Source organism: Coenobita brevimanus, chromosome 15 (genome assembly GCF_032717465.1).
Source record: "Coenobita brevimanus isolate Jiangsu-jjx chromosome 15, ASM3271746v2, whole genome shotgun sequence".
Classification (NCBI taxonomy): domain Eukaryota; kingdom Metazoa; phylum Arthropoda; class Malacostraca; order Decapoda; family Coenobitidae; genus Coenobita; species Coenobita brevimanus.
This window is the reverse complement of record NC_136968.1, coordinates 834,901-860,333: the sequence shown is the minus strand read 5'-3', so window position 1 is coordinate 860,333 and position 25,433 is coordinate 834,901. Positions and strand designations below refer to the sequence as shown.

Below are 25,433 nucleotides of genomic sequence, written 5' to 3'. Positions count from 1 at the left end.
TCCCATCCTCGGTGTCTACCTCCTCAGGATCTGCCGCAGCCGACCCCAGTGCACTGCCGCATCCCGGACGGCTGTTTTGGGGACTTCCTGATGGTGCTGGAATTTGTCAACATCTTCTACGAGCTGCTGGAGATCCGAGACGTGTACCCCCACGGCATCACCTTCGACATGCTGGAACACGCCCTGACAGAGAGGGAGGTGGCAGGTGAGGCACAGGGAGAGAGAGAGGGAGGGAGGTGGCAGGTGAGGCACAGGGAGAGAGAGAGGGAGGGAGGGAGGTGGCAGGTGAGGCACAGGGAGAGAGAGAGGGAGGGAGGGAGGTGGCAGGTGAGGCACAGGGAGAGAGAGAGGGAGGGAGGGAGGTGGCAGGTGAGGCACAGAGAGAGAGAGGGAGGGAGGTGGCAGGTGAGGCACAGAGAGAGGGAGGGAGGTTGGTAGGTGAGGCACTGAGGGAGGGAGGGAGGTTGGCAGGTAGGCACTGAGGGAGGGAGGTTGGCAGGTGAGGCACAGGGAGAGAGAGAGGGAGGGAGGTGGCAGGTGAGGCACAGGGAGAGAGAGAGAGGGAGGGAGGTTGGCAGGTGAGGCACTGAGGGAGGGAGGTTGGTAGGTGAGGCACTGAGGGAGGGAGGGAGGGAGGTGGGTGGGCAGGTGAGGCACAGAGAGAGAGAGAGAGGGAGGGAGGTTGGTAGGTGAGGCACAGAGAGAGAAAGAGAGGTGAGGCACACAGAGATGGGGAGGTAGAGAGAGGGGGAGGGAGGGAGAGAGGGAGGTGATGCACACAGAGAGAGGGAGAGAGAGAGACAGGCAGACAGAGAAGTGGACAGACAGATCTATGTAAACAGAGAGGGTGGTGACAGGTGAGGCAGAGAGAGAGAGAGAGAGGGAAGTGAGGCACACAGAGAAGGAGAGAGACAGACAGACAGACCTATATAAACAGAGAGGGAGGCGGCAGGTGAGGCACAGAGAGAGAGAGAGGTGAGGCACACAGAGAGAGGGAGAGAGAGGCAGGCTGACAGATCTATATAAACAGAGAGGGAGGCGGCAGGTGAGGCAGAGAGAGAGAGGCAGATGAACAGCCATGGATAAAAGCAGGATAGTCAGTTCCTATTATTTTTTTTATTATTATTATTTTTTTTTTATGGCAAGGAAGAAGGAACCAAAGGCCAGGAGTGTGCAAATTGTTCCCTCTAAGAAAAAACAAAAACAATACAAGAGAGCCAAATTCAAGATCCGTTCATTTCGAGATGCCTGGACACACTGCGTTTGAAAGACTGGAGGTCATAGGCAGTAGGAAATACAGACAAGGGGAGACAGTTCCAGAGTTGACCTGTTACATACATGAAGGACTGGGAGTAACAGTTAACACTATCTTTAGAGAGCTTGACAGAAAAGGGATGAGGTGGTTTGGCCATGTGGAGAGGATGGAGAGCGAGAGACTAATGAGGAGAGTGTATGTAAATGAGGTGGAAGGGGGGAGAGGGAGGGGGAGGCCAAGGATGATGTGGAGGGATGTAGTGGAGAGGTATATGAGAGAGGGGGGCGTGAGCTGGGGGGAGGGAGGCAAAATGACAGGAGGCAGGGCGACATGGAGGAGATTTGTTTGTGGCCACCCCTTATGGGATTAAGGCGTCTGGCAATAGATAGATAAGTAGATAGATAGTATAAAGATTGTCCCGGAAAATCAGTAAACCAGCCCCCTAACGACACCTGCCACTCCTAACAGGTGTACTTAACGACATTCTTCAGCTGCTGCTTCAGGCCATCTTTACACTACAGCAGGAGGAAGACGACGAGGCAGAGGAGGACCCCTGCCAAACGGGTGAGTCGTAGTGTGCCGTTTGGATACGTGTGTGTTTGGTTGCGTGTAGTGTGTTTGTTCTGACCTGACAAACATCCTTAACCTCTTTCAGCTAAACGGGTGAGTCGTAGTGTGCCGTTTGGATACGTATGTGTTTGGTTGCGTGTAGGGTGTTTGTTCTGACCTGACAAACATCCTTAACGTCTTTCAGTTCAGCATTTGGCCAGATGTAGTCAGATTGGAGGCTGGATTTGACTAGTAACCAAGGACACCCATACCTAAGGCTTCCTCAGTTTTATGGTGTGTGCTGTTTGGATACTTATGGCTTTGATTGGGTGTAGTGTGTTTGTTTTGACCTGAAAAACATCCTTAACATCTTTCAGTTCAGTATTTAGTCAGATTAGAGGCCGGATTTGACTAGTAACCAAGGAGACTCATACCCAAGACTTCCTGAAGTTCATACTGCCACAAATTTAATTCAGTTTGTGGTGAGTTGGGGGAAGGGCAGTGAAATGGCGGGGGACAGGGTGACATGGAGGTGATTTGTTTGTGGCCCCCCCTCTTACGGGATTAAGGCGTCTGGCAGTAGATAGATAGACAGATAGATATACTTTCTCTAATGTATGTGTGGATAGATAGACAGATAGATATAATTTCTTTTTAATGTATGTGTGGCTTTTTCTCCAGGTGAGGTGGAGGATGATGAGGGAGGCCGGTGCAGCATCCTGAGTGCCGTGCGCGTGGCCAACTCAGCGGCCACGTGGAGTCAGCGGCACCTGGGTCAGCCCCTCCAGCAGGTGCCTCTCGACTCCCTCACCCTCACTGAAGTCCTCCGCCTCCACCTCCTGGCCTCCGGAGCCACCAACATTGCCAATGGACGATGGAGGTAGGGTTGTGTTGGCATTATGTTGGGATGGGTTGATTTAGAATATTTATGAGGAGGGTGAACATTGAGGCTGGAGTTACAAGAGGCAGACGAGAGAGAGGGAGGGAGAGAGAGAGATACTAGGTAATACAGTGTGGCCTCAGGAATAAGGGACTGAATTCGAGGCTGCTAGAGATCAAGCAGTGTAGAGGGGCACTGGCAGGTGATAAGGCTGACTCGTACACACATACTGGAGTCTCATAATTCGATGAAAATAACAGAGAAAGACAGAAATTGAAAATGTAAATGTGCACCCATGAGTTAACATTCATCTTGCCTCATGTATGTTCTCATTCCTTGCTATCAACAAACCGTCGTTCCTTCTCGTATGCTTTATTTTTTTGCTTGTTATTGTGTGAGTTGGGGAGGGTAGAGGAAGGTGTTGGGGAGGGAGGGTAGGGGAAGGTGTGAGTTGGGGAGGGTAGAGGAAGGTGTTGGGGGGAGGGTAGGGGAAGGTGTGAGTTGGGGGGAGGGTAGAGGGAGGTGTGAGTTGGGGAGAGGGTAGAGGGAGGTGTGAGTTGGGGGGAGGGTAGAGGGAGGTGTGAGTTGGGGGGAGGGTAGGGGAAGGTGTTGGGGAGAGGGGAGAGGGAGGTGTGAGTTGGGGGGAGGGTAGAGGGAGGTGTGAGTTGGGGAGAGGGTAGAGGGAGGTGTGAGTTGGGGAGGGTAGGGGAAGGTGTTGGGGGGAGGGTAGAGGGAGGTGTGAGTTGGGGAGAGGGTAGGGGAAGGTGTTGGGGGGAGGGTAGAGGGAGGTGTGAGCTGGGGGGAGGGTAGCTTTATGGCTGGGGACAGGGTGACATGGAGGTGATTTGTTTGTGTCCACCTCGTCCAGGATTAAGTCATACCTGTACGATTGTTCCCCTCAGGCATTTCAACCGCGGTGGGTACAAGAACATGGACGACCCCGGACTGCAGTTGAAGCTGGACCATCCGCACATCATGACTGCCCTCGCTACAACCTCTGTGTTTGATTTTCCCGTTTGTAAGTGTTTTATGTCCCAGGTAACAGTGATGGGGCTGGCATAACATCATCATCATCATCTTCGTCATCTTCATCATTATTAACATCTTCGTCGTCATCATCACCATCATCTTCATCATCATTATCATCATCATCATCATCATAGTTGTCATCATCATCATCATTATTATCATCATCATTATTATCATCATCATCATTGCCATCATCACCATCATCATCATCATCATCTTCATCATCAGCCATTACAAGTCCACTGCTGAACAAAGGCCTCCCCCAACCTTCTCAGCATACACAGTTGCATACATCATACTTTTGGTTATATTCTGAGTAGCTTTGGAGATGTTATAGCACTCTTCCTTATCAGTATATTCTGCACATTACACTCTGATATCCTTTTGTATGTTAGTGAGGCAGACTATGACAGTATCTATCTATCTGTCTATCTATAGCCAGACGCCATAATCCTGTAAGGGGCGGCCATTTTTCTTTGAGTTAGTTGTTTTACAGGGAGGGGCACTAACCCTCCACCAACCCACTTGTTGACACATAGGGAACACGTATGGTTTGGTTATATGGTTACCACCCAATGTTGTAAATGGTTTCCTGGCTTACGGGAAACCATTAGGCTTGTCACTCAATGTAAAGCCACCTGAAAAGGAAAGAAGAGTAATAAAAAGTGACAGGAAAGATGGGAGAAATAGAAAGAGAGGAGGACAGGCACAGAAAAAGAATGATAAAGGTGAAGGAAGAAGTAGGCAGCACTACATCAAGTGAGTGGATGATGGTGAGAAATAGGAAGAGAGGAGGACAGACACAGAAAAAGAATGATAAAGGTGAAGGAAGAATTAGGCAACACTACATCAAGTGAGTGGATGATGGTGAGAAATAGGAAGAGAGGAGGACAGACACAGAAAAAGAATGATAAAGGTGAAGGAAGAAGTAGGCAACACAACATGAAGTGAGTGGATGATGGTCACCCTCACTAATTACAATATTACAGTAGCATAAATAGTCTGGCAGTAGTGAGTTAGTAAAGCCACATCAGTCCATAAAATGTTGTCTTAAGTTCCTGATGAAGCTGTTGATGTCATTGACGTGTTCTGCCCTCAGGTGACAAGCTACAGATCCTGACGGTGTTGATGGGGCAGATCCTGACGTACGCCTCGGTGCGCGACGTCATCGATGAGAACATGGAGAAGCTGCGCGAGATGAAGAACAAACTGCGACTCCTTCAGCTGTCCCACATACGCAAGGAGAAGGAGGAGCAGGCCGCCAGGTGGGGTGGATTGACAAAGAATTAGATTTGTTGGATCAGTTTATTGGGTTTGGCTTGCTCAGTGTTTCTCTCTCTCTCTCTCTCTCTCTTTTAAGAAGGAACCAAAGGCCAGGAACCCGCAGAATTGTTCCCTCCAAGAAAAAACAAAAGATAACAGAGAGCCGAATTCAATATCCGTTCATTTTGAGATGCCAGGACACACTGCGTTTGAAAGACTAGAGATCATAGGCAGTAGGAAATACAGACAGGGAGGCAGTTCCAGAGTTGACCTGAACCGATCTTGAAGTTGGCTCCCTGTTGTCTTGTTTTTGTTTTTTTCTTGGAACAACCTTGTGGGCTCCTGGTCTTTGGTTCCTTCTTCCTGGCATTAAAAAAAAAATTGTGTTCAGCTGTAAAGGTTGTAATCCAATCAACAGGTTACAAGAGAAGCGTGACAAGAGACAGAAAGAGCGAGAAAGGCTGATGAAGGAAGCTGAGAAGAAGGCTGCGGCGTCTGGTGAAGGAGGGGAGGGGGGAAGTGGAGGGGAAGGCGCAGAGGAAGAGGAAGAGGAGGAGGAGGAGGAAGAGGATGAGGAAGAGCTGGAGGAGAGGCTGGCAAAGGAGGAGAAGAACAAGGAAGCACGGAAACAGGACTATCTGAGGAAGGAGCGGGAACTGATGCAGCAGGTGAGTGTGTAGGAGGAGGAGGAGGAGGAGAGGTGGACCGAGTGTGAGGTGGGAGTGTGTAGAAGGGAATTTGGTATATGACTGTAGGCTGGAAAGGACAGGCAGACCAAGAAGAGAGTGTAAAAAGGTGTGGTTAGAGGGTGTGATAAAGATTGACTAAGGGTGTATGAGAGTGTAGAAGAAAATAAGAGAGTGTATTGAGAGAGGGTGTAAAAAAAGATTGACTAGGGGTGTCTGAGTGTGTAGAGGAGAATGAAAGGGTGTGGTTAGAGAGTGTGTTGAGGGAGGGTGCGAAGAAGATTGAGTACGGGTGTATGAGAGTGTGGGGGAGAGTATAAAAGGGTGTGGTCAGAGAGTGTATTGAGGCAGGATGTGAAAAAGATTAACTAGCGATGTGTGAGTGTGTGGAGGAGACTGACAGGGTGTGGTTAGAGAGTGTATTGAGAGAGGGTGTAAGAAAAGATTGACGTGGGGTGTATGCAAGTGTGTAGGGAGACTGAAAGAGGAGTGAGAAGAGTGTACAGTGAAAGGTGACAATGAAAGGGTGTGGTTAGATTGTGTGTTGAGGGAGGGTGTGAGAAAGATTGACGTGGGGTGTGTGTGAGAGTGTGGACGAGTAAGAAAGATGATGGTGATGAATTTGTCTGCGTCAACCCATCTTTTTTTGGTGGAAAGTAAGGATGGATGATGATGATGATGATTGATAATGTTAGGGAGGAGGATTTGCTGGGGGTGAGGATGGTGACTGTTGATGAGGATGAGGAGGATAGTGATTGATGATGATGAGGAGGAGGAGGATTGATGAGGATGGCGATGATGGATGACAATAATGAGGGGGATTGATGGTGATGGTGATGAATTTGCTGAAGGTGGGTACACAGCATCAATTTCCAACGCACCCTCACCCATATTGTGTCCAGGTCTTTGATGTGAGAGTTAACCATACACTTTAACTTAACTAGGCCCTTATAAGTGCTTGGAGACAGATAAGTGACTATTAAATTAGCTGTTGTGTACTTCTCTGTGTCTGTCTATGTATCTATCTGTGTCTATCTGTCTATCTATCTATTTAGGGTACAGAAAAGCAAAGGAATTCGCTATGCTCCATCCCTGGTATCACTGCAGCATTAACTATTGTATTCTTCTCTGTGTCAGGTTGTGTCAATGGGTAAGGGTGTGTATGTGAGTGCGTTGGGGCAGGACCGGGCCTACCATCGATCCGTCTGTCTATCTATCTATCTGTCTATCTGTTTAGGGTGCATGAGAGCAAAGGAATACTCTAGGCTCCATCCCTGGTATCACTGCAGCATTAACTATTGTATTCTTCTGTGTGTCAGGTTGTGTCAATGGGTAAGGGTGTGTATGTGAGTGCGTTGGGGCAGGACCGGGCCTACCGTCGGTACTGGGTGTTCAGCGCTCTACCGGGCCTGTTTGTGGAGGATGACGAGCTGTATCCTGGGTCCTGCCGCCCCACCCCCACCCCATCACGCCCCAGCCCCTTCCTGGACCCCTCTGACCCCAAATCCGAGCCCATCCTGCCACTCAAGGACCTGTTCCATGCTCAGGCACAGCGTAACCTGAGTGGCCGTGGTGAGGACAAGGGCAGCAGCGACAAGGAGAACGATGGTGCCTCCGAGGGGCCAGGTAAGGCCGGTCGAGGCACCCCACTCCGCGCACTGCCACCCCTCGCACCGAACCACACCACCGCCGCTGCCCTGCCCATCCCACCGGCACAAACCAAGACCCCAGGCAAAGCACAAATGACTCCTGGCAAGACACAAACCACGCCAGGTAAAACAGAGACGGCCTCAAATAAAACACAAACCACCCCCGGTAAAACAGAGACGGCCTCAAATAAAGCACAGACCTCAGACAAGACAGCCAGCGCTTCAAACGAGAGTAGTGTAGAAAATTCCCCGGACGACAGACCAGCGGCGACGTCATCCAAGGAAGTGAAGATGGAGCCGACGTTTGACATAGAGGCGTACGACCAGGCGCGAGGCGGGACCACCCCAGCAAAGGTGTTTGGTGTGTGTTTGGCCGACCCCAAGACCTGTCCCGTCCACACCAGGCAGCCCAACAGACATCGCTGGCACTTCTTCCAGCAGGTGAGAGAGAGAGAGAAAGAAAGAAAGAGCGAGAGAGAGAGAGAGTGTGCGATTCCACCAGCATTCCAGAAACAACATTAGACATTCTGATATGACTGAATCTTCTATCTGTATGTAACTAACTACAGATTGTTCACTCTAACTTGGTCCAAACTTTTGTCTTTTTGGAGCTTATATACATGCCATAGCTGATTAATGGGAAAAAAATGCCTCTGTGGTTGTATATTGTTTCCATAGCACTGCATAACCAGCACAGATTTCTAGTGTTAATGGATTGTTACAGTGCAGTATTTAAGATTAAGAGATGACAGTTTTAGGTAAAGTGAAAGCAGTATTTGATTCCTGTAAGCCAAGAAACCATTTACAACGCTGGGTGGTAACCATATAACCAAACCATACGTGCTCCCTACGTGTCAACAAGTGGGTTGGTGGAGGGTTAGTGTCCCTCCCTGTAAAACAACTAACTCAAAGTCAAATGGCCACCCCTTATGGGATTATGGCGTCTGGCAGTAGATAGATAGATAGATAGTATTTGAATATGATTGTACAGGTATATCTATATATATGATACCCCTGGATGCTTTACCCTCGCTTAACGGTGAGGGTAGAAATACAACCATACCCAGCCTAATGATGGCCAAGCCCCAGTTTAACAATGGATTTTGATTGTTTTTTCTACTGATTTTGATGATATTTTAGACAAAAATTGTGTGTTTAGGTTGATTTATAAACTGTTTTTAGATTAATGTGTTTGAGTCATAGGTGGGGTGAACGTTGTCATTTTGGGGTACAGTTTACTAAGCCTGATTTTTTCCAGACTTATATTTGACGATTTTCAGATTATATTTGTTGGTTTTAGCCATGAAGAAGCATTTAGGTAACTCACAGCCTCTTGGTATCTAATTAAATGTGTCAGGGCTGTTCACTTCTCGCCTAAATCAATTGACTATCTAATGTTCTTTGAAAATCTTGGCTGGAAATACTTCTTTAATTGTCCTGAATTATTTACAGGTGTTAGGCTCAGGTCAGCTTCTTTTACAGCTGTTAGGTCATTCAGATTGGCTTTAAGCTTATTTGAGGGCTAATTTGGGTGGGTTTTGAACTTGGTTGGAGGGGGAACCCAAGGCTGAAAAACACATCCCATTACATGTTAGATCTACCCTGATATACGGTACCTCACCCAACGATGGGTTTTTGCCTAACCAGTTACATCGCTGAACTGGGGTATACCTCTGTGGCCATTGTCAAAGTGTGTTATAAAGTTCTTCATTGTATGTGTGTATGTAAAGTTGTTCATTGTATGTATGTATAGTTGTTCATTGTGTGTATGTAAAGTTGTTCATTGTGTGTATGTAAAGTTGTTCATTGTGTGTATGTATAGTTGTTCATTGTGTGTATGTATAGTTGTTCATTGTGTGTATGTAAAGTTGTTCATTGTGTGTGTGTATGTAAAGTTGTTCATTGTGTGTGTGTGTATAGTTGTTCAATGTGTGTATGTATAGTTGTTCATTGTGTGTGTAACAGGTGGAGGATCTCAACTCGCTGTGGGAAGGGCTCAGTCAGCGAGGGTGTCGTGAGACGGCGCTGAGAGCCTCAATAAAGAGCAGTTGGACTAGCATAGAAGCTGCCATCAAGGCCTGTCCTGTTTATAAGCTGGACCCATCCCTGGTGAGTAGGATGCAGTATTTGGATTCCTTCCTGTCCAGCTCTCAAATGCAAGAGTTAACCGTTACTCCCAGTCCTTCATGTATGCAACAGGTTAGCTCTGGAACTGTCTCCCTCTGTCTGTATTTCCTGCTGCCTATGATCTCCAGTCTGTCAAACGCTGTGTGTCCAGGCATCTCAAAATGAACGGATCTTGAACTTGGCTCTCTTTTGTTGTTTTTGTTTTTTTTCTTGGAAGGAACGGTTTGTGGGCTCCTGGCCTTTGGTTCCTTCTTCCTTTTGCATAAAAAAAAAAAGAAGAAGAAGAAGGAACCAGAGGCCAGAAGCCCACAAGATTATTCCCACCAAGAAAAAAATAAACACTAGAGTCAAATTCAAGATCCAAACACCTCCTTCCACCCCCTACTCTCTACGTTTTAATTGAGGATATCTTTTCAGCATCAATTTTCAGTTACTTCTTGGCACATCTGTTCTCAGTTTTCATAGAGGTATTTTAAAACAGTTGTTGTGGCTCCAGGTCCATTTGGACGTGGACCCAGTCGATGAGGGCATTGCTAGTTGTTACCAAAGTTGATGAGGACATTGAGAGTTGTTTACAAGGTTGTCAAGGGCACTGCAAGTTGTTACCAAAGTTGATGAGGTCATTGCAAGTTGTTACCAAAGTTGATGAGGTCATTGCAAGTTGTTACCAAAGTTGATGAGGTCATTGCAAGTTGTTACCAAAGTTGATGAGGGCATTGAGAGTTGTTACCAAAGTTGATGAGGGCATTGAGAGTTGTTAACAAAGTTGATGAGGGCGTTGAGAGTTGTTACCAAAGTTGATGAGGGCGTTGAGAGTTGTTTACAAGGTTGTCAAGGGCACTGTAGGTATTGATGATGGGCATTGATGTACCCACAGGAGCCGGAGATTGACGTGGCGGTGCGCAAGTCCCAACGCAACCTGACCAACAAGAAGGACTCGGACCCGAACCTCAACTTCCCGCCCGGCACGCCCATTGACGAGATCCTGGAGTCCACCCTGCGAGACATGATCCTGGAGTTTGAGGAGCGTCTGCACCTGGGCATGCTGGGCGGGCTGAGGGCGCAGGACCGGGAGGCATGGCGGGAGGCGGTACTGCAGGGGCAACCCATCAAGGGGCCGGAGATTGCTTATGGTGGACACAAACGCCTGACGCAGTTCAAGGTACGGTGTGCGGGATTGTGTAGACACCATATTGAACCCTGTTAACCCAAACTTTGCCCAAATTGATCTTTGTCTATCTGTCTACACTCTATCTATCTATTGCCAGACGTCTCAATCCCGTCTGGGGTGGCCACAAACAAATCGCCTCCACATTGCCCTGTCCCCTGCCATTTCACTGCTCTGCTTCCAACTCACACCCCCCTCTCTGATATAACCTCAATTTAAGGGACTTCCATTTAAGGGATTTCAGATTTAGGGAACCCCATATTGTACCTGACAAAAGAACAGGACCATCCTAAAAGTCCGCTGCTAGAAACATGTTTTTTGATACAGTACCCGTAAAATAATTTTCATAATCATATACATAAGTGAAACAATCATTGCATTTCATAATAAGATTGTCTTTATATGTGGTAAAACAAGGGACATTTTCAAGTAAGGGACATTTTCAAGTAAGGGCCATTTTCAAGTAAGGGCCATTTTCAAGTAAGGGCCATTTTCAAGTAAGGGCCATTTTCAAGTAAGGGCCATTTTCAAGTAAGGGCCATTTTCAAGTAAGGGCCATTTTCAAGTAAGGGACATTTTCAGGTAAGGGACATTTTCAAGTAAGGGACATTTTCAAGTAAGGGACATTTTCAAGTAAGGGACATTTTCAAGTAAGGGACATTTTCAAGTAAGGGACATTTTCAAGTAAGGGACATTTTCAAGTAAGGGACATTTTCAAGCAAGGGACATTTTCAAGTAAGGGACATTTTCAAGTAAGAGACATTTTCAAGTAAGGGCCATTTTCAAGTAAGGGACATTTTCAAGTAAGGGCCATTTTCAAGTAAGGGACATTTTCAAGTAAGGGACATTTTCAAGCAAGGGACATTTTCAAGTAAGGGACATTTTCAAGTAAGGGACATTTTCAAGTAAGGGACATTTTCAAGCAAGGGACATTTTCAAGTAAGGGACATTTTCAAGTAAGGGACATTTTCAAGCAAGGGACATTTTCAAGTAAGGGCCATTTTCAAGCAAGGGACATTTTCAAGTAAGACATTTTCAAGTAAGGGACATTTTCAAGTAAGGGACATTTTCAAGTAAGGGACATTTTCAGGTAAGGGACAAGTTGATTTCCCATTTAGTCCCTTAAATTGAGGTTTGAGTGTATCTGTCTATTGCCGAACGCCTGAATCCCATGTGGCCACAAACAAATCACCTCCATGTCCCCCTGTCCCCTGCCATTTCACTGCCCTCCCCCCAGCTCACACCCCTGTCCCTCATATACCTCTCTATCTATCTATCTATCTATTGCCAGACATCTTAATCCCATGTGGCCACAAGCAAATCACCTCCATGTCACCCTGTCCCCCGCCATTTCACTGCCCTGCCCCCAGCTAACACCCTCATCCCTCATATACCTTTATGTATCTATCTATCTATTGCCAGACATCTTAATCCCATGTGGCCACAAACAAATCACCTCCATGTCACCCTGTCCCCTGCCATTTCACTGCCCTGCCCCCAGCTCACACCCCCCTCTCTCATATACCTCTCCACTCCAAGTAATTTCCTATATATGTGTTACAGAAAGACGTTGGGATGGTGGAGGTGGATCAGCACAAGAAGCAGAGGAAAGGTGATGATGATGATGACGATGACGATGATATGTTGGAGGGGGGAGGGGGAGGAGGCCCAGCTGTGGTGAAGGACCTGGCTCGGGCAATACTGCAGCTGGCACAGGCGGTGGATGTCAAGTACCTGCAGGCTCCACTAGGTTAGTACACACACACACACACTCACACAATTTATTTATTTATTTATGTGATCAGCTGTTGGCATAGACTTAATAGTTCATTCCAAGAGGCCCAGCAGTCCCCCTGTGCTCCATACACCTTCACATATTGAATACATACAAGGACTGTGTGTGTGTGTGTGTGTGTGTGTGTGTGTGTGTGTGTTTTAAGGCAGCATGATGGAAAGACCTCTGACATAAGGGGTTGTTGTAGTGTAATATACCTTAACCACACAATACAAGGCAGTCCTATGTTGCCCCATGAGGAGCGTAGGATCCTGGGGCTAGGTGATTGGTCCTGACATTTAAGATGAGACAATCCCACTAAGCATAACCTAACATGACGTCCCTCCCTGCCGTCAGGAGAGACCGAGAAGTCACGCAAGTCGCGAGAGAGAGCGGAGAAGAAGCTGCGTCGGCAGGTGAAGCGCGAGGCGGAGGAAAACTCTGATGACTCCGACGACGAGGCCGGCGAGGAGGGACGCGAGGCCCGAGTGTCGGACAGTCAGCTGCGAACACCACTGGAACGCTGGGAGGTGTCACTGATGGCCGCCACCAACCTATCACAGGTACCCACACACAGGCAGGAAGGTTTTTTCTAATAATGCAGGGAAGAAAGATGAGGAAGTCGGTGAGGCTAGGGGACTGACAAGAGATCGAGCTGGCTGGATGAATGTTGTGAGGAGAAGTGCATGATCAGGGATTTTGGCACCCCTTTTTAACGTGACAGCGTCCGGATTGACTCTGTCGGATAAGTTTATGTGAAGCTACAGAACGTGGTGAATATTTTTGGCGTATCCAATATAGCCAGGATTCTGGGGGCTTGAATGATGAGTGAATGGCAGCGTGGCCTATTGGATTGGACAGATTTAGGCTGCCTGGACATTGCTACTCCTTACCCTGCCGTAGGGTGGGAAAGGAGGTCCGGATGATGATGATGATGTACCATTTCAAAATGATCTTTAGTAACTTTCCATGACTGTTTATGCCTGCCATTTATATCAGTATACCATGAAGAAGGAACTTTGTTTGTTTGCTTGTTTGTTCCAGTCATGCCTAATTTCTGTGCATTTGTTTGTTTGTTTGTTGCAGCTGTGCCTACACTACTCGACCCTAGACAACTCCATCAGCTGGGCCCGGTCCGCCCTCAATGCACGGTGCAGGATTTGCCGTCGCAGCTCAGACGCAGAGAAGATGTTGCTCTGCGACGGCTGCAACAGAGGACACCACATATACTGCCTTAAACCCAAGCTGAAGGTGAGACAGAGACAGACAGACAGACAGAGTACAAAATATAAGCTGAAAGTGGGAGAGAGTCTGTGTGTGTGTGTGTGTGTACAAAATATGGCTGAAGGCGAGAGAGAGTACAAAATATTATAAGGTAAAGGTGAGAGAGACTGTATGTACAAAATATAAGGTGAGTTGAGAGAGAGAGTACAAAATATTATAAGGTAAAGGTGAGAGAGACTGTATGTACAAAATATAAGGTGAGTTGAGAGAGAGAGTACAAAATATTATAAGGTAAAGGTGAGAGAGAAAGAGTGTTGCATTGGTCCAGGTATTGCAGAGGTGGATAATTGAGAGTTTGTAGTGTGTGATGGGTGCAAGCAAGAACAGCACATATACACTTACGAACCCAAGCTGAAGACTGGGAGTTGGGGGGTGGAGAGAGTGGACTGTCTATCTGTTTATCTATCTTCCTATCTGTCTATCTATTTATCGCCAGACACTTTAATCCTGTAACGAGTGGCCACAAACAGATCACCTCCATGTCGTCCTGTCCCCTGCCATTTGACTGCCCTCCCTCCAGCTAACACCCTTCTCTCTCATGCACCTCTCCACTCCATCCATCTCATCTTAAACTGTAAGGGGTGGCCACAAACAGATCACCTCCATGTCACCCTGTCCCCTGCTATTTCACTGCCCTTCTCCCAGCTCACTCCCCCGTCTTACATGCACCTCTCCGCTCCATCCCTCCATCTCATCCTTGGCCTCCACACCCCCCTCTCACATACACCTCTCCACTCCATGCCTCCATCTCACCCTTGGCCTCCCCCTCCCTCTTCCCCCCTCCACCTAACTCACATACACTCTCCTCATCAGTCTCTCAGTCTCCATCATCAAACTAAAACATCTTATAAACGTCGACAGGAGATTCCTTCCGGTGACTGGTTCTGTGAGCGATGTAAACCTAAGGAAAAACCCAAGAGTCCACGCAAGAACAGGAAGATTGTCAAGGAAGAGTCAGAGGAGGAAGAGGAAGAGGAGGAGGAGGAGGAGGAAGAGGAAGACGAGGAGGAAGAGGATGAGGAGGAGCAGGAGGAAGAGGAGGAGAGGTGAGTGTTTTCTGTTGATGATAATGGGAGGAAGAGGAGGAGGAGGAAGATGAAGATGAGGAGGAAGAGGAGGAGGAGGATCAGGAGGAAGAGGAGGAGAGGTGAGTGTTTTCTGTTGATGATAATGGGAGGAAGAGGAGGAAGATGAAGAGGAGGAGGAGGAGGAAGATGAAGACGAGGAGGAGGAGGAGGAAGATGAAGACGAGGAGGAGGAGGAGGAAGATGAAGACGAGGAGGAAGAGGGGCAGGAGGAAGAGGAGGAGAGGTGAGTATGTTTTGGTTGATGATAATAGGAGGAAGAGGAAGATGAGGAGGAGGAGGAATACAGAGTTGATAGTGAGAAGATGGAGGCAGAAGAGGAGGAGGAGGAGGAAGCATGGGAGGGAGGTTACTGTTCACCATCTCGCCTTGTGCACAGGGATAGTACGTGTGAGGAGTGCGGTGATGGATCGGGGAAGATGTTGGCCTGTGACTCCTGCCATCGCTCCTTCCACCAGCGCTGTGCCAACCTGCGCAAAGTACCACGAGGCTCCTGGACCTGCCAGTACTGTACACAAGGTTAGTACACTTATTGTTGGTCCTGCCAGTATTGTACACAAGGTTAGTACTCTTATTGTTGGTCCTGCCAGTATTGTACACAAGGTTAGTACACTTATTGTTGGTCCTGCCAGTATTGTACACAAGGTTAGTACACTTATTGTTGGTCCTGTCAGTATTGTACACAAGGTTAGTACACTTATTGTTGGTCCTGCCAGTATTGTACACAAGGTTAGTACACATGGAGCTGCGATGGGAGTGGTGGTGATGGTGGCGGGGGTGATGGAGGTGATGATGGTGGGGGTGATGATGACACTGATCGTTGTGGTGGTGGTGATGATGACAAGGATGGTGATAATGATGATGGTAGTGGTGGTTGATGGTTGTGGTGGTGGTGGATGATGGCGATGACTGTGATGATGATGATGGCAGTGGCAGTGATGATGGTTATAGCAGCCTGAGTGTTAATCCTCCGTCATTACTGCAGAAGATACGAAATGAGGCGGTGAAGAACTGCAGTAAGCGGAGAGTAAGTCACAGGATGCTGAGAATGTAAACACAGATATCATCAACTCTATCTTCGTCAGGACAGTCATGTATTCTTTTCCAGATTATTTATTGAGCTGAGAGATGGATGTGTAGTGCGTCCTTGAATGTGAGGCCTGGGGGGGCTAGGTTTACAATGGAGGAGTTGAGAGGAAGGATGGGACTGGGGTGTATTGGTGTTGTGATGAGGAGGGGTAGATTGAGATGGTTTGGGAGGAAGGATGGGACTGGGGTGTATTGGTGTTGTGATGAGGAGGGGTAGATTGAGATGGTTTGGGAGGAAGGATGGGACTGGGGTGTATTGGTGTTGTGATGAGGAGGGGTAGATTGAGATGGTTTGGGAGGAAGGATGGGACTGGAGTGTATTGGTGTTGTGATGAGGAGGGGTAGATTGAGATGGTTTGGGAGGAAGGATGGGACTGGGGTGCATTGTTGTTGTGATGAGGAGGGGTAGATTGAGATGGTTTGGGAGGAAGGATGGGACTGGAGTGTATTGGTGTTGTGATGAGGAGGGGTAGATTGAGATGGTTTGAGAGGAAGGATGGGACTGGGGTGTATTGGTGTTGTGATGAGGAGGGGTAGATTGAGATGGTTTGGGAGGAAGGATGGGACTGGGGTGTATTGGTGTTGTGATGAGGAGGGGTAGATTGAGATGGTTTGGGAGGAAGGATGGGACTGGAGTGTATTGGTGTTGTGATGAGGAGAGGTAGATTGAGATGGTTTGGGAGGAAGGATGGGACTGGAGTGTATGGGACTGGAGTGTATTGGTGTTGTGATGAGGAGAGGTAGATTGAGATGGTTTGGGAGGAAGGATGGGACTGGAGTGTATTGGTGTTGTGATGAGGAGGGGTAGATTGAGCTGGTTCGGGAGGAAGGATGGGACTGGAGTGTATTGGTGTTGTGATGAGGAGAGGTAGACTGAGATGGTTTTGGGATGTGTAGTGTGTCCTTGAATGTGAGGCCTGGGGGGGCTAGGTTTACGATGGAAGTGTTGACAGGAAGGGTGGGACTGGAGTGTATTGGTGTTGTGATGAGGAGTGGTAGATTGAGAGGAAGGATGGGACTGGAGTGTATTGGTATTGTGATGAGGAGGGATAGATTGAGATGGTTTGGGCATGTGGAGAGGATGGAGGATGACAATTGGGCACAGAAAGTGAGAAGTATGAATGTTGGGGGTAGGGTTGTTAGAGGCAGACCAAGAAATACGTGGGGTGAGGTTGTAGAGTGTGACCTCAGGAATAAGGGACTGAATAGGGAGGCTGCCAGAGATTGAGCAGCACGGAGATCTGCCATTAGGAGACCAAGGCTGACGCATGCAAGGATGTTGGAGCCTTTATAAATGATACAGGGATTGCTATGCGCCTGAGAGTGTTAATCATTACCACAGGGGAGGACAGGAGGCGTAGTGGGAGGGAGAGCAGGAGCAGGGAGGCAAGGAAGGAGTTGAGTCGTGAAGCCAAAACCCGTGAGGCCGCAAAGGACACGCGAAGCACCAGACGCAGCAGCGGCAGGAGGACCCCAGGCAAGAAGAGTCCAGCAGCGACGCCCCCCAAGCCCACCGCCCCCACGGAACGCACTCCACCCATGGGAAAGAGGAAGAGGAGGAGCGAGCCTGTGGAGGACACCAGACCAGCTAAGAGGAACAAGGCGGAGGAGGCGGAGTCAGGTGAGCGGGGTTTGTTGTTGATGTCACCACGCTGTTTTATCTCTCTCTCTCTCTCTCTCACTGACACGAAAAAATAAGTGTGACAATAGCCTGTGCATAAATAACATACAAAAGGATATTAACCAGCCATGTCCAGGAATAAATCACATAGGAAAAGGTGTTAGGGAGCTTCCTTAACTGACAAGAATACAAGTCGAGGTTCCATATTCTTGTGGATTACGAAGGCTCCCTAACACCTTTTCCTAAGTGATTTATTTAGCTTAGTAGGTCTGTTGGGGGTTTAGAAGGCTTCCTAATTCCTTTTCCTATGTGATTTATTTTGCATATTAGGTATGTATTCTTGTGGGTTAAGAAGGCTCCCTGACACCTTTTCCTAAGTGATTTATTTTGCTTAGAACACCTTACACCTCTGTAACACCATTTCCTAAGTGATTTATTATGCCCATTGAACCTTACACCTCCCTAACAACTTTTCCTAAGTGATTTATTTTGCTTATTTCACCTTATGCCTCCCCAACACTTTTTCCTAAGTGATTTTATTTTGCTTATTACATCTTACACCTCCCTAACACCTTTTCCTAAATGATTTATTTTGCTCATTACACCTTACACCTCCCAAACACTGTTTCGTAAATGATTCATTTTGCTTATTACACCTTACACTTCCCTACCACCTTTTTCCTAAGTGATTTATTTTGTTTATTACACCTTGCACCCCCCTAACACCTTTTCCTAAGTGATTGATTTTGCTCGTTACTCCTTGCACCTTTTTAGCAGCTTTTCCACTTTTCCTAAGTGATTTATTTGGCATATTTCACCTAACACCTTTTCCTAAGCAATTTATTTTGCTTATTACGTTTACACCTGACTGGCCATTTATTACACCTAACCGGCCACTTATTACACTTACTGGCCATTTATTACACCTGACTGGCCATTTATTACACCTAACTGGCCATTTATTACACCTAACTGGCCATTTATTACACCTGACTGGCCATTTATTACACCTGACTGGCCATTTATTACACTTACTGGCCATTTATTACACTTACTGGCCATTTATTACACCTAACCGGTCATTTATTACACTTACTGGCCATTTATTACACCTGACTGGCCATTTATTACACCTTACACCTCCCTAACACCTTTTGGGAAGTGATTTATTTTGCATATTACACCTTACACCTCCCTAACACCTTTTGGTAAGCGATTTATTTTGCATATTACACCTTACACCAAACTGGCCATTTATTACACCTTACACCTCCCTAACACCTCTTCCTAAGTGATTTATTATTTTACTACATCCTACACCTAACTGGCCATGTGGTGTTTATTACTGTTGTTCCACAGACTCGTCCAGCTCTCGTCGCCTGAGTGGCCGTCGGTCGCTGGTGGTGGAGGGATGTGCGCTGAACAGTGGTGCGCTGGAAACCGTCCTGGAACACCTCTACCGCAACCCTGACGTCTGGCCCTTCATTAAACCCGTCAACAAGAAAGACGTGCGTAGGAGTCTGGTGTGTTGGTGTACTTATTCCTCTCTTTACCATGTCGAGAGGATGGAGAGTGAGAGACTAATGTGGAGAGTGTATTTGTGTGAGATGAAGGGGGGTAGAGGGAAGGGGAGGCCAAGGATGAAGTGGAGGGATGGAGTGAAGAGGTACTGTGGAGAGGATGGAGAGTGAGAGACTAATGTGGAGAGTGTATTTGTGTGAGATGAAGGGGGGTAGAGGGAAGGGGAGGCCAAGGATGAAGTGGAGGGATGGAGTGGAGAGGTATATGAGAGAAGGAGAGTATGTGTGTGAGGTGAAGGGGGGTAGAGGGAAGGGGAGGCCAAGGATGAAGTGGAGGGATGGAGTGAAGAGGTACTGTGGAGAGGATGGAGAGAATGAGAGACTAATGTGGAGAGGGGTAGAGGGAGGGGGAGGCCAAGGATGAGATGGAGGTATGGAGAGGAGAGGTATATGAGAGAAGGAGAGTGTGTGTGTGTGAGATGAAGGGGGGTAGAGGGAAGGGGAGGCCAAGGATGAAGTGGAGGGATGGAGTGGACAGGTACTGTGGAGAGGATGGAGAGTGAGAGACTAATGTGGAGAGTGTGTGTGTGTGAGATGAAGGGGGGTAGAGGGAAGGGGAGGCCAAGGATGAAGTGGAGGGATGGAGTGGAGAGGTATATGAGAGAAGGAGAGTATGTGAGTGAGGTGAAGGGGGGTAGAGGGAAGGGGAGGCCAAGGATGAAGTGGAGGGATGGAGTGGAGAGGTATATGAGAGAAGGAGAGTATGTGAGTGAGGTGAAGGGGGGTAGAGGGAAGGGGAGGCCAAGGATTAGATGGAGGGATGGAGTGAAGAGGTACTGTGGAGAGGATGGAGAGAATGAGAGACTAATGTGGAGAGTGTATATGAGTGAGGTGGAGAGGGGTAGAGGGAGGGGGAGGCCAAGGATGAGATGGAGGTATGGGGTGAGAGAAAGGGGTGTGATACTGTATTTATTTTTCTCTTTGCCATGTGGAGAGGATAGAGAGAGTGAGAGACTAATGTGGAGAGTGTATGTGAGTGAGGTGGAGAGGGAGGGGGAGGCCAAGGATGAGATGGAGTGGAGAGGTATATGAGAGGAGAGTATGTGTGTGAGGTGGAGAGGGAGGGTTGAGGCCAAGGATGAGATGGAGGGATGGAGTGGAGAGGTATATGAGAGAGGGGTGTGTGAGCTGGGAGGAGGGAAGTCAAATGGTGGGTGACAGGGACTTGGAGGTGTTTTGTCTGTGGCCACCCTTTGTGGGATTAGGGCGTCAGGCTATAGATAGATAGATAGACCATGTGAAGAAAATGGAGAGCAAGAGACTAATGAGGAGAGTGTACTGTAGGCCTATATGAGTGAGGTGGAGGGGGAAGAGGGAGAGACAGACTGAGGATGAGGTGGAGATGGAGTGGAGAGGTATGTGAGAGAGAGGGGGAGGGGAGTGAACTGGGGGGAGGGCAGTCAAATGGTGGGGGACAGAGTGACAGGGAGGCAATTTGTTTGTGGCCACCCCTTACTTAAGACATTTGGCATTAGAGAGATAGAATTTAACCAAAAGATCGTCTTGTAGTGTAGTGGTCGCACGAGCCATACCGTTAACTACCCCGTCTTTCCCCCACAGGCCCCGGACTACTACGAGGTGGTCCGCAAGCCGATGGACCTGCGAACCATCCGAGAGAAGCTGGTGTCGATGAAGTACCTGTCCGACGAGGAGTTCATAGCGGACGTGATGCTGGTGTTTCAGAATTGCCAGCAGTACAACCAGGAGGAGTCGCCCGAGTACGCCTGCGGCCAGACGCTCTCGGCCGCCTTTCTCGACAAGGTGCACGAGCTCGGCCTGACCTGCCCCGGCCCCCCCGTCTGTCCAGCACACAGGCCAGGCAAGAGGCGGAGGTGAGGCACATGGCCGAGAGTATATGTGGTGATTCTGTAGATATTTATGGAGAGGAAGAACGGAAGGAAGGAAGGAAGAGTTGGTTAGGCACAGTGGGGAGGAGTAGACAGAAGAAGGAAGGAAGAGAGGAGGAGGAAGGAAGGAAGAGTTGGTTAGGCACAGTGGGGAGGAGTAGACGAAGGAATGAAAGAAGAAAGGAAGGAAGAAGGGAAAGAGGAAGAAGGAAGGAAGGAAGGAGCAGGAGGGTGATAAAGTTGATGTGGTGAACTGTAAGTAGGGTTGGAGAAAGGAAGGAGGTATGGAGAAAGTGTAGGTATTTTTAGAGAAAGGACAGAAGGCAGGAAGGAGCAGTCAGAGAGGTGGAGCAGGGAGATAAAATTTAGCATGGAGGAAGTGTAGGTACATTGTGGAGAGAAAGGAAGGAAGGAAGGAGGGAGGGAAGAATTTGGAGGGATAGAGTAAGGAGGAGAAATAGACACGATGAAACTGGAGGTACTGTTTGAGGAAGAAAAAGGGAAGGAAAGGCCATTTGAGAGGTGTTGATGAGGAAGGGGGAAGAGTGTGGTGAAATTGAGGAAGCAGAGGGAGGAGGGTTTTGTAAAAGGAAGGAAAGAGAGGAGGAGGGAAGTAGAAAAATGTTTAGGAAGAAGGGAGGAAGGAGGAGGAGGAGGAGGAGAGACAAGAAAAAGTGGAGATGAAGAAGCAGAGGGAGGAGGATTTTGTAAAAGGAAGGGAGGAGGGAAGTAGGAAAATGTTTGGGAGGAAGGAGAGAAAAATGGTAGAAAGAGGAGGAGGAGGAGAGAAGGAAAAGCAGAGATGTAGAAACAGTAGACATGGCATTGTCAGAGAAAGAGGAGGGAGAGAAAGAGAGACAGAGATTTTGTGGAGACAGGAAAGGGGTTGATAGGTAAAACGGAGAGAAAGGAAGGTTGTGAGAGAGAAGAGAGAGGGGGGGGGAGGAGAGGGGTTAAATTGAAGAAAGGCAGGAGAGAATCAGTAATGCAGTGAGGAGAAACTGAAATGAAATAATGAACAGTGAAAATTACAGATGTACCGATGTATTGGTATCGGTGGTATCGGCCCAATTATAGAGTATCGGTATTGGAATCGGTACCGGCTGATGTTCTGCCAGTACTACCGATACTTAATTAAAAGGAATTCAGCACATAGCATATCACTCACTGGAAGTTATTTTGTTAACCAGAATTTGAATGTTATATAAGAATGAAAAATACATTATTATTTATTTATTTATTTTTTTTTATTTATTTATTTATTTTTTTTTTGAGGAAGAAGGAACCAAAGGCCATGAGCCTGCAAAACTGTTCCTTCCAAGAGAAAAACAAAATACAAGAGAGAGCCACATTCAAATTCAAGTTATTTAGTATCATATTAGGTAGCCTGTCATCAGCAACTCAGGACCCTGCCACAGCCCTCACACCCCAGGCACCACCCTCCCTCACTGGTATCAGTCCAGTTTTGTGGTATCGGTATTGGTAGTAGTATCGGTATCGGTCCAGTTTTGTGGTATCGGTATTGGTAGTATTGGTATCGGTCCAGTTTTGTGGTATCGGTATGGTAGTAGTATCAGTATCGGTCCAGTTTTGTGGTATCGGTATGGTAGTAGTATCAGTATCGGTCCAGTTTTGTGGTATCGGTATCGGTAGTATTGGTATCGGTCCAGTTTTGTGGTATCGGTATTGGTAGTATTGGTATCGGTCCAGTTTTGTGGTATCGGTATGGTAGTAGTATCAGTATCGGTCCAGTTTTGTGGTATCGGTATGGTAGTAGTATCAGTATCGGTCCAGTTTTGTGGTATCGGTATGGTAGTAGTATCAGTATCGGTCCAGTTTTGTGGTATCGGTATGGTAGTATTGGTATCGGTCCAGTTTTGTGGTATCGGTATCGGTAGTATTGGTATCGGTCCAGTTTTGTGGTATCGGTATTGGTAGTATTGGTATCGGTCCAGTTTTGTGGTATCGGTATTGGTAGTATTGGTATCAGTCCAGTTTTGTGGTATGAGTATTGGTAGTATTGGTATCGGTCCAGTTTTGTGGTATCGGTATTGGTAGTATTGGTATCGGTCCAGTTTTGTGGTATCGGTATTGGTAGTATTGGTATCGGTCCAGTTTTGTGGTATCGGTATTGGTAGTATTGGTATCGGTCCAGTTTTGTGGTATCGGTATTGGTAGTATTGGTATCGGTCCAGTTTTGTGGTATCGGTATTGGTAGTATTGGTATCAGTCCAGTTTTGTGGTATTGGTATTGGTAGTATTGGTATCAGTCCAGTTTTGTGGTATTGGTATTGGTAGTATTGGTATCAGTCCAGTTTTGTGGTATCGGTATTGGTAGTATTGGTATCAGTCCAGTTTTGTGGTATTGGTATTGGTAGTATTGGTATCGGTCTAGTTTTGTGGTATCGGTAGTATCGGTATCGGTCCAGTTTTGTGGTATCGGTATTGGTAGTATTGGTATTGGTCCAGTTTTGTGGTATTGGTATTGGTCCAGTTTTGTGGTATCGGTATTAGTAGTATTGGTATTGGTCCAGTTTTGTGGTATCGGTATTAGTAGTATTGGTATCGGTCCAGTTTTGTGGTATTGGTATTGGTAGTATTGGTATCGGTCCAGTTTTGTGGTATCGGTATTGGTAGTATTGGTATCGGTCCAGTTTTGTGGTATCAGTATTGGTAGTATTGGTATCGGTCCAGTTTTGTGGTATCAGTAGTAGTAGTATTGGTATCGGTCCAGTTTTGTGGTATTGGTATTGGTAGTATTGGTATCGGTCCAGTTTTGTGGTATCGGTATTGGTAGTATTGGTATCGGTCCAGTTTTGTGGTATCGGTATTGGTAGTATTGGTATCGGTCCAGTTTTGTGGTATCGGTACTGGTAGTATTGGTATTGGTCCAGTTTTGTGGTATCGGTACTGGTAGTATTGGTATTGGTCCAGTTTTGTGGTATCGGTACTGGTAGTATTGGTATTGGTCCAGTTTTGTGGTATCGGTATTGGTAGTATTGGTATCGGTCCAGTTTTGTGGTATCGGTATTGGTAGTATCGGTATCGGTCCAGTTTTGTGGTGTCGGTATTGGTAGTATCGGTATCGGTCCAGTTTTGTGGTATCGGTAGTATCGGTATCGGTCCAGTTTTGTCATAGTAGTATCGGTATTGGTCAAAGTTTTGGTATTGGTACATCTCTAGTGAAAATAAACTGTAAAAAAGTTTAAATTAAAAAAAAAATGGCGGGAAAATTAATATTGGATGTTTATATAAGGAAATAGGACAAAAAAAAATAAATAATAATAAATACAAAATAATTATGTAATTTATTTAATGAAGAAAAAAAAATAATGGTTTATAGGAAAGAATGATAATTACACTTGAAATAATTGCTAAAAAATAAATAATAATAATTAATAATGTAAGCAAGGTGTATTAAGGACTTGCTTGGTTGGAAATCTATCTATCTGCCTTTATCTATCTGTTTATCTATAGCCAGACGCCTTAATCCCATAAGGGGTGGCCACAAACAAATCACCTCCATGTCACCCTGTCCCCAGCCATTTCACCGCCCTTCCCCCAGCACACACCCACCCCTCTCTCACATACTGTACCTCTTCACTCCATCCCTCCACCTCATCCTCAGCCTCCCTCTCCCACACCCCCTGTCACTCACACACTCTCCTCATTAGTCTCTCACTCTCCATCCTAAGCTAAGCCAATGTGTGTATATATATCTATTTTGTCCCTAAATAGACAAATTGGCCGATTGTGTGACAGCGGCCATGGACAGAATGCTAGAGTGGAGGATTGGACGGACAGATGGGTTGGCTAAAATAGGACAGAATATTTTGTTATAAGACAAAATAGTGAATAGGTCAGGATAATATAGTGTTGTAGTGTAGGGGTGTGATGCATTATTATTATTATTATTATTATTATTATTATTACTATTATTTTCATTATTATTATTATTATTATTACTATTATTTTTATTATTATTATTATTATTACTATTATTTTTCTTATTATTATTATTGCTGTTGTTATTATTACGGTTATTATTACCATTATTTATTAATATTACTTAATTTATTCATCATCAGTGTTATTATTATTATTATCTATTAATTCATTCATCATCTTCATCATTATTATTGTTATTATTTTTATTATTATTATTATCATCATCTATTAATTCATTCATCATTATTATTATTATTATTATTATTATTATTATTATCATGGTTATTACTCTTATTGTTATCATCATTATCGTCTGTATTACTGTTGTTTTTATTGTTATTAGTATTAGTATTTATTATTAGATGTATTTCTTATTATTATTATTATTATTTTTATTATTATTACTCTTATTATTATTATTGGCTGACCTTAGTAGGGTTAATAATGTACTTCTGTAGTGCACATGAGTATATTGAAATTACATTAATTAAATGTATTATATGCCCAAAAATGAGATATTATTATAAATGAACCTTAGAATAATAATGGAATGCCGGTACAGGTGTAGTGATATGCTGGTATAATGGAAGGCTGGTATG

The 25,433-nt window shown here is 46.3% G+C and overlaps 1 protein-coding gene across 1 annotated transcript in view; it reads left to right on the top strand.

Annotated features, from left to right (window-relative positions):
* LOC145390571 (bromodomain adjacent to zinc finger domain protein 1A-like) overlaps positions 1–20,985 on the top strand; it is a 36,664-nt gene extending 15,679 nt beyond the window's left edge. The window contains exons 9-26 of the mRNA XM_080265384.1: positions 28–205; positions 1,724–1,819; positions 2,486–2,684; positions 3,587–3,702; positions 4,813–4,978; positions 5,395–5,644; positions 6,982–7,752; positions 9,277–9,420; positions 10,316–10,605; positions 12,214–12,356; positions 12,738–12,943; positions 13,467–13,631; positions 14,526–14,671; positions 15,120–15,268; positions 15,466–15,478; positions 17,290–17,459; positions 18,819–18,967; positions 20,600–20,985. Coding sequence (XP_080121510.1) covers positions 28–205; positions 1,724–1,819; positions 2,486–2,684; positions 3,587–3,702; positions 4,813–4,978; positions 5,395–5,644; positions 6,982–7,752; positions 9,277–9,420; positions 10,316–10,605; positions 12,214–12,356; positions 12,738–12,943; positions 13,467–13,631; positions 14,526–14,671; positions 15,120–15,268; positions 15,466–15,478; positions 17,290–17,459; positions 18,819–18,967; positions 20,600–20,875 — 3,627 coding nt within the window. The 3' untranslated portion in view covers positions 20,876–20,985. The remainder of the gene's footprint in view (positions 1–27; positions 206–1,723; positions 1,820–2,485; positions 2,685–3,586; positions 3,703–4,812; positions 4,979–5,394; positions 5,645–6,981; positions 7,753–9,276; positions 9,421–10,315; positions 10,606–12,213; positions 12,357–12,737; positions 12,944–13,466; positions 13,632–14,525; positions 14,672–15,119; positions 15,269–15,465; positions 15,479–17,289; positions 17,460–18,818; positions 18,968–20,599) is intronic.
* Positions 20,986–25,433: the final 4,448 nt, after the last annotated feature.